Consider the following 12,240-nt stretch of genomic DNA (forward strand, 5'->3'; position numbering starts at 1 on the left):
CTTGTGGCCAATTGGAACCCGCCATGCTGGGCCGGTGGGGAACACCCAATCAAAGGTGTCTTCTGAAGCGCTGGGTCATGTGAGCGGGCAAGATGGCGGCGTCCAGGAGGAGAGTGTGAGGTGGGCGGAGACATGTTGTAGGTGGTGGGGCCTTCCCGGCGGGACCGGCTTGGTAAGAGCAGGAATGGGAAAGGAAGAGGAAGAGGAGGAGAGGGGACGGGAAGAGAAGAGCCGAGCCGCCGGTGGGGCTGTGTGTGATGGGGACAGCGCAAGGTCGTGCGGGTCGGAGCCTGGCCCCGGCGGCAAGGCCGTGAGGACAAACGCGGTGAGGGTGTGGTGCTGAGGGGGTTAACGGACGTTTGTAACGGTCGTTAACGGCTCCTAACAGCTTTCGGTGGGGTTTAAAGCGTGGGGGTGAGCCGCGGCCTCATGGTGTAACCGGGGTTTGGGGACCTCCAGCTGCCTTACAGGCTTGTGAAGGGAACAGGGAGGGTCATAGGTTCACTGTGGGTAGTTACAGCGCCCTGGCAATGGTGGTGGTTTACCTGAAGGACGCGTTTGGACACTTGCCACTAGACACGGCCTCAAGACGGGGTAGTTCCTCTGCTCCAGCAGCCCGCCGAGCCCAGATCGAAGCGAGCACCATCCTACAGATCGGCCTTCAAGTCATAAAGGAAGCTAAAGGTCTAGTGAAGTAAGTCTGGGAAGCTTTTCTCTGGGAGAAAGCATCTGAATCGCTAAATACCGGGTTTAATGAGGAGCTCTTGTGGTGGGTTCCCTTCAGCTGGCTGCCAGGTGCCCGCCGGGCTGCTCTGCCTCCATCAACAGGGTAAGGGGAGGAAGTAAGGTTGAAAGCTCATGGATCAAGATAAGGACAGGGAGATCACTCAGCAGTTACCATTGCAGACAAAACGGACCCAACTCGGGGAAGTTAATTATTGCCAATTATATCAGAGTGGGGTAATGAGAAGTAAAACTAAATCTTAAAGCACCTTCCCCCACCACACCCCTCTCTTCTTTCCAGGTTCAGCTGTACTCCCTACCTAATTCTGCCTCCTCCCCCTGAGTAGTGCAGGGGAATGATGATTGTGATCAGTTCATCACATGTTGTTTCTGCTGCTCCTTCCTCCTCAGAGGAGGACTCCTCATGCTCTTCCCATGCTCCAGTGTGGGGTCCCTCCCACAGGACATAGTCCTCCATAAACTTCTGCAGCTTGAGTCTTCATGGCTGCAGGTGGAGATCTGCTCCACCATGGACCTCCATGGGCTGCAGGGGCACAACTGCCTCACCATGGGCTGAACCAGGGGCTGCAGGGGAACCTCTGCTCAGTGCCAGCAGCACCTCCTGCCTCCTTCTGCACTGACATTGGTGTCTGCAGGCCTGTTGCTCTCACATTCTCACTTCTATTTAATGGCTGTGGTTGTGCAGCAGGGTTTTTCCCTTCTTAACCATGTTCTCCCAGATCTGCTACCACCATCATTGGGGAGCTCAGCCTTGGCCAGAGGTGTGTCCATCTTGGATCCAGCTGCATTGGCTCTGTTGGATGTGGGGAAAGCTTCTGGCAGCTTCTAACAGAAGCCACCCTTTAGACCCCTTACTACCTAAAACTCACCACACAAACCCAATACAACTGTATGGTTTCTGACTTGATACACTTCTCTGGCTAAATGGGGGGGGGGGAAAGTCTTATTTGTGGAATATAAAATCAGAAGATAGCTTCATGATTTCTTTAAATCCTTACAAGAAGTATATATTTCTATTCCTTTTTAATATGGTTCTATTTGACAGTTAAGTCAATTTAAACCTGGGGTATTGCCAAAGCCATTGTACAGTTAATGTCCTCCCTTGTGCTGCAGGCATTGGGGATTGTAGTGTCAAAAGGTGATCCAGCTGGAAATAAGTACACTGCCTGTCATTCCTCTGAGCAATTTTCATCTGTGTTTCCCCATCCAAGCTGCTGTCTGGCTGCAGGGCTGGAGGTGCCCACGCAGGAGTATTTAGAGGGTGAGATAGCAAGCACTGAAGTTGGCTTGGAGCAATTGTCAAAACGCAGCTGCAACATCATTGAAGCAAGCAGTTTGTTGGGGTTTCTGTAGTTATAAACATCTCAGATTTCTGTGGCTGGGTTGTGCCCTTCCTGTCCAAAACTGCCATGGAAAATGCATTTTTGTGGTTGCATAGTAGCAACAGAGTCTAAATGTTTATTGGCTACGTACTGGGGCTGTGTAACTTTGATTCCATTGGTTTGTTCTTTATGATCCAGGACTTCAAGATGACAGGAAGAGAGTTTCTTGAACTAGATGCTCCACAGCATAGACTATATTTGGAAAGATTTCAGCGGATGGAACTCATACAAAAGATATTCAATGAGCTTCCTAAAGCAGATCAGTAAGTGCTGGTAAAATAAATCGAACATTTCAAGTCTTTTGGAGGCTTTTCTTTCCCCTTACTCTTGAACTGCAAATCTGCCTTGCAGTTACAAAAATATTTGATGGTGAAGATGCTCGTTACTGCCCAGAGCAGCAAACTTGGTTTGTGGTTTCTAAATACAGTCACTTCACTGTTACCTCTGGTGCTGCTCAGCTGGTTTCTGGCACGTGCTCCTCAAGGCTTAAGGATCTGGGATGGCTGATCCTGAGCTGGCTCTGAGTTTTCACACAGTGCTGTGCTTGAGCTAATACGTAAGGCAGGTCCTGTTGTGATTCTGCAGGAGTCATCTTGGCTCCAGCAGGGCTGGCTTGAGGCCAGAGCTGAGGGAGCATCAACCTGCCAGTGTGTGCATTTCATTCTGTGCTGCTCCCTGTTCCAGGAAGGTGAGACCCAGGTGTCCAGGCGATTGTGATGGATGGGTCAGCTGGAGTCGTGTGCGCTCACCAGCAGGGCTCTGTGCAGGATAAAATTCACTGACTGCCCTCAGGGCCTCACAAACCACCTCTCTATACCGCATTGCACCTTGTTGGAGCTGAGCTGGTCCTGTAAGGAGCTGTTTGCACGTCTGTATCATCTTGGATGAATTCTGTGTGAATAAGAGTAATCAGAAGCTTCTTTTATTTATTTATTTTTTAATAGGACTAAATTGTTGGCTAAGCAATGTGCTGGTAGTAACACAGGGCCTGTCCATACAGGTGAGAGAGAAAACTGCCAAGGCTTTATCCCTCCTGTCACAGTCAGTGGTGCAGCTTTGTGTAGGTTCTGCCCCCTCACATTCACCTTACAGCACTTCTTCCCCAGAAGAGCTGGGGAGACAAGGGGGAAGCAGGTACCATAGTGATGGTGTGGTAAGATCTTGAGAGAACATGTGGTATCATAGAATCATGGAATGCCAGGTTGGAAGGGACCTCAAGGACCATCTGGTTCCACTTTTCTAGGCGAAGCATGACCTACAGTGGATGTCCCAGCACCCTGTCCAGCCAAATCTTAATAGTGTTCAGTGCTGGGAATCCACCACTTCCTGGGGAGATTATTCCAATGGCTGATTGTTCTCTTTGGAGAAAACTTTCCTCTTCTGTCCAGTTGGAACCTCCCCAGGAGTACCTTCTGTCCCTCACCCCTCATCTTTTAACAGAATGTTAGAAGGAGCCTTAAAGCTCATCCAATTCCAACCCCTGCCACGGGCAGGGACACCTTCCACTAGGGCAGGTTGCTCCAAGCCCTGTCCAACCTGGCCCTGTGATTCCTTGTAAAAAGGGGGTCTCCATCTTCTTTGTAGCCTAGGCCTTGGAATGAAATCACTGCCAGGGACGTGTGCCTTTACTTGAACTGCCCTGGGAGGACTTAAAAGTTTGTATATCCAGAGGGGAGCTTGCTGTGGCTGGAAGAGAAGAGGGAGCATGCTGCAGTTAGGCTGAGAGAGTGCCTGCTTGCCAGAGCTCTTGGTTTTAGCACTATGGAGCTAGTATTGCAAACAAACGAGACCCCCAAACCCCAGCCCTTCCGTCATCCCTTTCTTTCCTTTGGTTCAGTGTAGCAGATTCTGTTGGTCCTGGGTACATTAATTTGCTCTATTTTGGCTTCTTAAACACGTTGCTAAATTTTAATCTCACTCCTCCACATTTATGTCTACGCACAGATGTATTTCCCTGCCTGGGATTGGAAACATACCAACAGGATGCAATGGCTGGGCTGCAGACACCATACCCTGGGGCCATTCTGTGAATGACCCTGGTATTGGGAGACCTGTGATTTGAAAAGCAGAGTTCTTTTTTAAGCAAACAAGAAAACACACAAAAAAAACATAGCTCCTAAATAAGAACAAGAGCAATACCTGACCAGTGACGCTCTTGTGCCATATCACATCCAAACTGAATTGTTAGTGGCTCATTTTCATGTTTGAATGAAAGTATTTTCATGTTCAAAATGGGACTAGTTGGTGTCATTGCTGTCTGGTGTTACTAATCTTTTTGGTTTGACACGATTAGCACCTACATTCTAAAGTCCTCTTTCTGTGATTAGAGCTCTATGGTCATTGCTTGATATTATTGTACATGTGAAAATGTAGAAGAATTTCAAGTGAATGGGTTTTTAAAAAGCATGGATTTTAGTTACAAACTGGTTTAGAGATTGTCACATTTGATAATTTAGCAAATTCATATGACATTTGGCCTCATATGAATTGTGTGACTGCGTAGGCATTTTGTTTTCTTTGGGGGTTTACTGCTAAATCCAACTTATGGAACATCTTTAAAACACATTTTAACATACTATAGGCAAAACCTTCCAGTTCCTCGCTTTGCCTGGCAGTGCTTCTCATTCCAGGCATTTCAGACTTGTGCAAACCTAAAGCAAAGAGTTATTTCCACTAATAACCAACTGTGCCAGGTATAATCTAAAGATAACACACTCCTTCCTTCTGCAAGTCAAATGAAATCAGTCACAAACTGCTCATCAGGCTTGTGAAGCAGGCACGTGTTCCCATTCCCTCGCTCCTGCTGTGATGGAATGTACTCAAATGGGAACTGTTTGTCGACATTAAATGCTGACTGTGTCTGAGCAGACTTTGTTCTATTCTGCTTTCACCTTATTAGAGATAGCAACAGGAATAGCTGCTCTAAACTCTATGTTAAAAACATAGTAGATAACAGAACCTGGTCCCTCTGTAATTGAAGGAAAGGAGAAACTCCAGGTCAGAATGCTGGACTTCTGTAGCCTTTAACTGGTGTAACCTCCTGGCAACATAGGCCTTTCAATGCAGGTGCTCCATGCATGTGAGGAAGGCTTGCAGCCTCTCAGCTTTAGGATGACTATCAGGGATCCAGCAGGAGCTGCTTAGATCATCACTGGAAGATCTCAGTGGCCGTAGTGGTCCACTGATCTGTTCTCAAAGCTCTTCTGTTCATACTAAATTTCTACTTGTGGGTAAGCAGACTGGAAACAAGGCTTATAAAAAACATATATCTGGTTTTCTCATTTCTTTTCAGAACAGATTATCCTTATATTTCAATATTGATGAAACAGGCTCATTGGGAGAGCAAATTTCATGACGTTTCCATTAGCTATAAGAAATAAAACCTATAGAGAAGGCTTCTCAGCCTTTCTGTGACTTTATTCTTGAGGTGTGTGTAAACCCAGGCATGTAGTGAAAGACGCACTACTGGGTGCCTTTGAAAGTAGCTGCTCTGCGGTTTGTACCAGGGAGAGATTTACATCTCTTACCTTATGCAGAATACTTAGAGGTGAATTGTGGCACTGAGTAAACCAAACTTCTTTACAGTTTTTAATTGCTGAAGCAGCTTTCCTTCTTTCACAGGAATCTGTGCAATCATGGATCATACTTCCTAGCAGCAAACGCAAGCTTATGTGGCTTGGCAGGAAATAACTTCTTCAGGAACATCCTACATGTCCGAAGAGCTGCCATTATAACTGCATTGCCAATGGCCGTGCTGCCATTTATTTCAACAGCAGCAGTTTATGAAATATTTGTGCGTCAGCCTTTATTTTCAGGTAAAAACCTCATTGTTATTCCTTGTTTTCAAAAGGGCTTTTCTTTCTGTATGCAGTGAAACCCCACAGGAGGTTTTCCTCTGCAGAACAGCGATCTTGAACTGTTGTGGTCTTGAAATGCCTCTGTTTGTAAAGCAGGGGTTGAAAAACAGTTTATCTAATGCATTGGGCAGCAGTGAGCTCTTCAAGTTGAGTGGGAAAGGAAATACATACGTTTGTTTATATGTGTTTATTAAATTCTGATACACATCACTTACCTTTAGCATTTTTGCTAAAGATGGTGTAAAAGGGACTACAACCAAGCAGTTCAGGTTTTCCCATCTGTATGATTTCATTTGAAGGTCATCTTTAGAGTGATAAATTCTTCATGGGTTGGAATGAAAGTGATACATTTGCAAAAGGAAGAGTCTTTTCAGAGCATCTTATGTACCTGTACAGCTTGGCCACTCCTGTCTAGTGTGTTTCCATAGTGTTGCATGCAGCATATAGATTAGATATCAGGAAGAAGTTCTTCTCTGTGAGGGTGCTGAGGCGCTGGCACAGAGTGCCCAGAGAAGCTGTGGCTGCCCCATCCCTGCAGTGTTCAAGGCCAGGTTGGATGGGGCTTGGAGCAGCCTGCTCTAGTGGAAGGTGTCCATGACCATGGCAGGGGGTTGGAACTGGATGAGCTTTAAGGTCCTTTCCAACCAAACCTTTCTGTGATCCTGTGTGGTGGAGCCATGTGGCTGTTGACAATGAAACACTGTTTGTCGTGCAGGTGAGCTGAACTGTGAGGTCTGTGCTGTGGTCAGAGGAGGACTGGTGGGGGCTGTTGTGGGTGGACTCTACCCTATTTTCCTGGCTATCCCCTTGAACGGAAGCCTTGCAGCCAGGTACGTCATCAACCTGCAATTAGTGAAATGTGTCTGTTGGTCAGATCTTTAGTTCAGTTTAAAATCTGGATGTTTAGCCTGTGCACACCTGTCTTCCTGTAGGGTTTTAGTACACAGGAAGGGATTTACACTAAGGTCATCTAATTACAAGGTAAAGTTCATTAAGAGCTCACCAAGCCTCCCAAGTGAAACAAGATCTGCAGACTGATAGACTGCCAAGCACTCATGTTTAGCTGGAACCTTACAAGTGACCCACGATGTGCCTGGGAAACTGTATTTGCCATCCTGCTAGGCCTTTCTGGATGGCCACGAGGCTTCACAGATCCTGAGCAAAGCCCATCTCCTTCCTGCAGGAGTAACTCCAGATTGGGTCAGAGCATAGCAAGGAGATGGTGAGATGCCAGTTTGTAGTTAGGGTGTTTCATAGCCTGTATCCAGAGAGCTCAGTACCACCAGGTGAATTTAACATAGGAGAGAATTAATTTCTGCCTCTAGATTTTTAATGTTAATTCTTGACATTTTGGATGGAAAAAAGATGGAAATGGAGTTTTTCCCCCTGTTTTTGCTGTTTAGGTATTCTTCATCACCCTTGCCAGGGAAGGAAAATCTCTTGCGCTTCTGGCTCAGCATTTCTCAGCCTGTCTTTAGAAAGATGAGCTTGGGTGTACTTGTACAGGCTCTGACTGGATTGTATCTTGCCAGTAAACATCATGGAATATATGTCAAAATACTGCAGCAGATAAACTCTAGCAGGGATCCTGAAGAGTTACAAGGATGAAGTTAAGCAGCTTTTCAGTTGCCTTGGATAAGTAATCATAATAAACAAAGCAAGAAGTTGTTGCTTCCTGTCTTTTTTAGTAGAAAACCAAAGGTAAGACTCAGCCATCACATTCTTGGTTGGGAACTTAAATGCAAGTTAAGTTTTTCGTTATGTCCAGCTTAGATTGTATATCTGAGTAACTGCTTTATGAGGATGGGTGGTTTTCTTTGGGAATGGGGAAAAAAGTGTTCATGTTGCCTGCTTGGTGTTTGGCTTTAACGTGGTGCTGCATCTTTTAGCAGCTGTATAAATGAGTATTATTGCAAAAGGTGTTTTTCTTCATAATGCAAACCACAGTCATTAAAAAAGAAAAGGAGGGGTGCAAGGCAAGGTCTTTCTGAAGGGGGACTTTTTACAAGGGCCTGTAATGACAGGACAAGGGGGGAATGGATTTAACCTGGCAGAGGCAGATTTAGGTTAGACATTGGGCAGAAGTTCTCTACTATGAGGGTGCTGAGGTGCTGGCACAGGGTGCCCAGAGAAGCTGTGGCTGCCCCATCCCTGGCAGTGTTCAAGGCCAGGTTGGACACAGGGGCTTGGAGCAAGCTGCTCTAGTGGAAGGTGTCACTGTCTGTGGCAGGGGTTTGGAACTGGATGAGCTTTAAGGTCCATTCCAACCCAAACCATTCTGTGATTCCTCAAAATCCAAGTATTTTTCTCCCTCAGCTTTATTCCACTCTGCTAGCACAGACTTTTCCTCACGTGATCACTCCATCAAGGTGACACAGGTCGCATTGTACAGAACTGTTGCCACAGCATTCAGGCGTGATGCTCATGTTGAGCTCTCAGCATCTCTATCAAGCAACCAAAAAAAGCCTGATTGGAATATGCTTTGTCCTTGTGACCAGTTTGCCTTGGAATTAGCCTTTTCCCAAAGCAGGGAATTATGTTGAGACTGCCTCAGAGAGCAGGTGCTGCCTGTAAAACTACTTCTCACATTAAGATGCAAGTGGTTCAGAGTAACCATGTGCTGTTTCTCTATGATCAGGAGTAGCAGCCTGATTTGTACAGGGAAGCAGCAAAGGCACACAGCCTCCACCATACCCATGATCTGAAGTTAGTTTAGCTTTCCCTAGTTCACAATCTCACTGTATCATGCAGTGTTCCAATACTGGTCTGCATCTAAGGATCGATCTTGTCCGTACCTCTAACCCGTGTTAGAGATCCTCACAGAGCGAGTGGTTTACGAGGCCGTGAATTACTGTTATCTCCTGAAGTCATCAGCCAACAGAACCACTTACCTGTGATAGTAAAAACATAAAATCAAACTTTTACTCTGCAGTACTATCTTTAAGAATGAAAATGAATGGCTTGGTGGTTATTGCGAGTGTTTGACAACATGCAGTTAAGACACGGCAAACAGATCCTGGTGCTTTTTAAAGTAGGAGGTTCAAAAACCATCTTCATTCCATGGGCTGCTTTCATTTTGGTATCAATTCAAGTGATAGTTATTCTCTGTAATCAAAATGCATGTTCTGGTATTTAATGGTCCAACTTGGACAAACCACATTTTTTTAGATATTAATTTCTTAGGGTGAAAGGTGAAGGAACAAGAAAAATAATCCCATTTCTTAATGTTTTTAGGAAGTTGCAAAGCCTGATAACTGTTTCCAGTGTAACTGATGAATATGCGCATTGTAGATACGTATTCTAAGTGTTGGCATTGGCGATGTCAGGGATGAGCTATGTACTCCTTAGTGTTGTGTTTAGAGGAGGCAACAGTTGCAGTTATAGCCTGTGCTTCTCATTAAACTGGGGGTTCGCAAATTAAGTGTAAGACTGCAACTGTTTCAAAATCCAGCAGGACACTCAGGTGCCATCAGTGAGTTCTGTTGTATGTGTGCATGCATGCATAAGGAGTGTCCTCATGGAAACACCCGCTACCCACTTCATAGGCAGGGTACAGCATACCACATACAGCTCTCCAGAGTCAAAGGACCAGCTTTTACCTGGCTTTTGCCTCCTACTGTCACAACTTGCAAACATTGCCTTCTGTTTGAAATCAGTTACAACAGGTTTACGTTGTGTCATTTTGTTGCATAGAATTATAGAATAGTTAGGGTTGGAAAGGACCTTAAGATCATCAAGTTCCAACCCCCCTGCCATGGGCAGGGACACCTCACACTAAACCATGTCACCCAAGGCTCTGTCCAGCCTGGTCTTGAACACTCAGGGATGGAGCATGGTTGTATCCCTTGCATGGTTGTATCCCTTTCAGTAGAAACAATCCCCTATAGGCTTGCATGTGACAGCAATAGCTTCTATGGTGTTCTCAGGAGAGCAGCCTTTAGGGATGGTGTTTATCTTGCTTGCCATCTGAACTACAGCCAGAAGCACACTCAGACTGGCCACAGAGAGGAATCAACAGAGCACCAGAAATACTAAAAAAGAACCAATTTCATCTTCCCTATGGACCATTTTTTTATGCTGAATCTCAATGTTATGATCTATTGCCCTGTAGCTGACTCCTTCCTCTCCCTGCCCCTGTCTTAGCCCAGTTCCTGGCATCCTTCTAATGACCAAGGCACAATTATTTCTCCAGATCCACACACATCACACTTAAACTGGGTGAAAAACGGTAGAATCAGCTACTGGCAATATGCAATTTCACACAGGATGTTCTTCAACCACGAAGCCCATTTAAGCAGATCCCACACCAAATGTATCCTCCAGACATTTACAGCCCAACAGCAAATACAATCCCACTGACATCGATTCTCTTTAACTACAAACTCCATAGAACTTCAGTTTTTAAGTATCACTACATTTACAAAAAAGATCAAATATTAGGAAGAAGCTCTTCCCTGTGAGGGTGCTGGCACAAGCTGTGGCTGCCCCATCCATGGCAGTGTTCAAGGCCAGGTTGGACACAGGGGCTTGGAGCAGCCTGCTCTAGTGGAAGGTGTCCCTGCCTGTGGATGGGAACTGGATGAGCTTTAAGTTCCCTTCCAACCAAGTCCATTCTATGATTTTGATGAGAGTATTCTGGAGTTCGGGTATTCCAGGTTGAGAGAGAGGCGAGGCACAATAGGTAAAAAAACAACCAGTTTATCATTATAGGAAAAGATAGGGAGAAAGATCTGGCAAAGGGTAAAAGAAAGATGGATATTTTCAGTGAATGTTTATCTTACCAAAGACCATGTGAAGACAATCAGGAAACCAGCTCCGAGAGATGTCATCACAGTGCAAGGTGGCAGGCTCAACCTTAGCAGGCGTCCCAGTGGAGGCAACGTTGACCTGGGTGATGAGATTCTGCCTCCTCTTGCTGCATGAAGCTTGGGCTTTTATACCAGCAAAATTGCACACTCATTCCGACGCAGGGGGACAGCGTACATTGGAAGCAATAGCCAGCTATACAAAAAGGGTCTCCGGGGGGTCAGGACTTCTAGGGGATTTTCGGGAAGGAGCCACCGTGGATCATTATCTCCATGTCTTGCAACTGGTATGAGACTCCCTTTTGCTAACAGCAGTGTTAACTCCCCTATTTTCAAAGTTATTTTCCCACAACTCGTGCCAAACAGTACTGTTCTATTTTTGTGTGTTTCACCACGGACCATTATCTATTGTCACTGACACACGAGAGGCATGAGAAACCCAAGACTCGGGAAGTACCGAGTGATGCCAAGTGCTGGAATGTGGTTCCCTATGTTTCCTTTGACACTGTCTCTCCAGGCAGGCAGAGACTGCAGGAACACTATTTGTTTTTTCCTCCCAGATGCTGCTAAGCTCTTCAGAGGAAAGAGAGAGAAGTTAATTTAGATTATGTTAATTTAGATTGCTACTACAAGTCACAGCTCTGGAATCAAACTGTAGAGGACTAACAGAGAACTGAGCATGAAATTGCTTCCTATTTAAATACTAAACAGTCTTCAAGCAACCGTGGTGTGGAGGAACACCAGAAGAGGACAGTGGCTTAACAGTGGTGGCACTTGAAGCTATGGAACATACAGTTTAACACCCACACACATTTCATCCCTCAACAAGGTAATTTGTACAACTGGAAGCCAAAAGGCAGAGCACACTGCAATGCTTTCCTGTTCTTAAGTAATATTTTTTGTCAATTGTTCCATTTTATCAAGCTGCAGACCACTGTCACTAGAACAGTGAACACACAACACTAGCACTACCTGGGGCCCAAAAACCAACAGGCTGTTTTAAACTGTGCTCTACAAAGTGTTGAAGATGAGAAGAAATCAAAGAGCACAGCACATGCCTCACTCTGGAGCTTGAAGCTGTCCTTCCAGCACCCTCAAACCTTTTGCTACACTCTAGTGCTCAGCGTGGAAATAATTTGATGAAGGATTCTGGTTTAACAACGTAATATTAACCAGCCATCAAACTTCTGAACCTAAAAATGGGGCAGAGGAGGAAGATGCAATAGACCACAGAAGCTTTTATGTAACTGTTCTAGTCCTCCATGGTTTATTGATCAAACATACCCACATTAATAAATTATGAAGAAAGAAAAACAATTGTAATAAACAAGGAGCGGTGATTCCATGAAGCACAGCTCTTCAGTTCAAGGAATAACACACCTTTGTTTCATCCTCACCACAACATTAATTTGACAGACAGATGAGTAAGAACTGTTTTCCCCTACATACCCA

The 12,240-nt window shown here is 45.4% G+C and overlaps 1 protein-coding gene across 4 annotated transcripts; it reads left to right on the forward strand.

The window, feature by feature from the left end:
* Positions 1-13: 13 nt before the first annotated feature.
* On the forward strand, positions 14-7,647 carry LOC133271661 (transmembrane protein 126A-like). 4 transcript variants are annotated; one of them, XM_061458003.1, is made up of 5 exons: positions 14-120; positions 2,265-2,389; positions 5,748-5,941; positions 6,699-6,813; positions 7,387-7,647. In XM_061458003.1, exons 2-5 carry the CDS (start codon positions 2,274-2,276, stop codon positions 7,589-7,591), a joined length of 630 nt encoding a protein of 209 aa, XP_061313987.1. In that variant the 5' UTR covers positions 14-120; positions 2,265-2,273; the 3' UTR covers positions 7,592-7,647. The 4 variants fall into 4 exon arrangements, with proteins under 4 accessions (XP_061313987.1, XP_061313985.1, XP_061313989.1 ...); XM_061458001.1 differs by having other exon boundaries at positions 90-172; XM_061458005.1 differs by lacking the exon at positions 14-120 and adding an exon at positions 203-325.
* Positions 7,648-12,240: the final 4,593 nt, after the last annotated feature.

Source organism: Pezoporus flaviventris, unplaced genomic scaffold, assembly GCF_033815535.1.
Source record: "Pezoporus flaviventris isolate CSIRO_AGI_PZ_B2104156 unplaced genomic scaffold, CSIRO_AGI_Pfla_v1 ptg000025l, whole genome shotgun sequence".
NCBI lineage: Eukaryota > Metazoa > Chordata > Aves > Psittaciformes > Psittacidae > Pezoporus > Pezoporus flaviventris.

Bases quoted from the DNA above. Each gene is read 5' to 3' on its own strand.
- LOC133271661 (XM_061458003.1), top strand. From the start codon at position 2,274: ATGACAGGAAGAGAGTTTCTTGAACTAGATGCTCCACAGCATAGACTA. The intron at 5,942-6,698 runs GTAAAAACCTCA...TTTGTCGTGCAG, and splicing joins GCGTCAGCCTTTATTTTCAG to GTGAGCTGAACTGTGAGGTC. The intron at 6,814-7,386 runs GTACGTCATCAA...TTTGCTGTTTAG, and splicing joins AACGGAAGCCTTGCAGCCAG to GTATTCTTCATCACCCTTGC.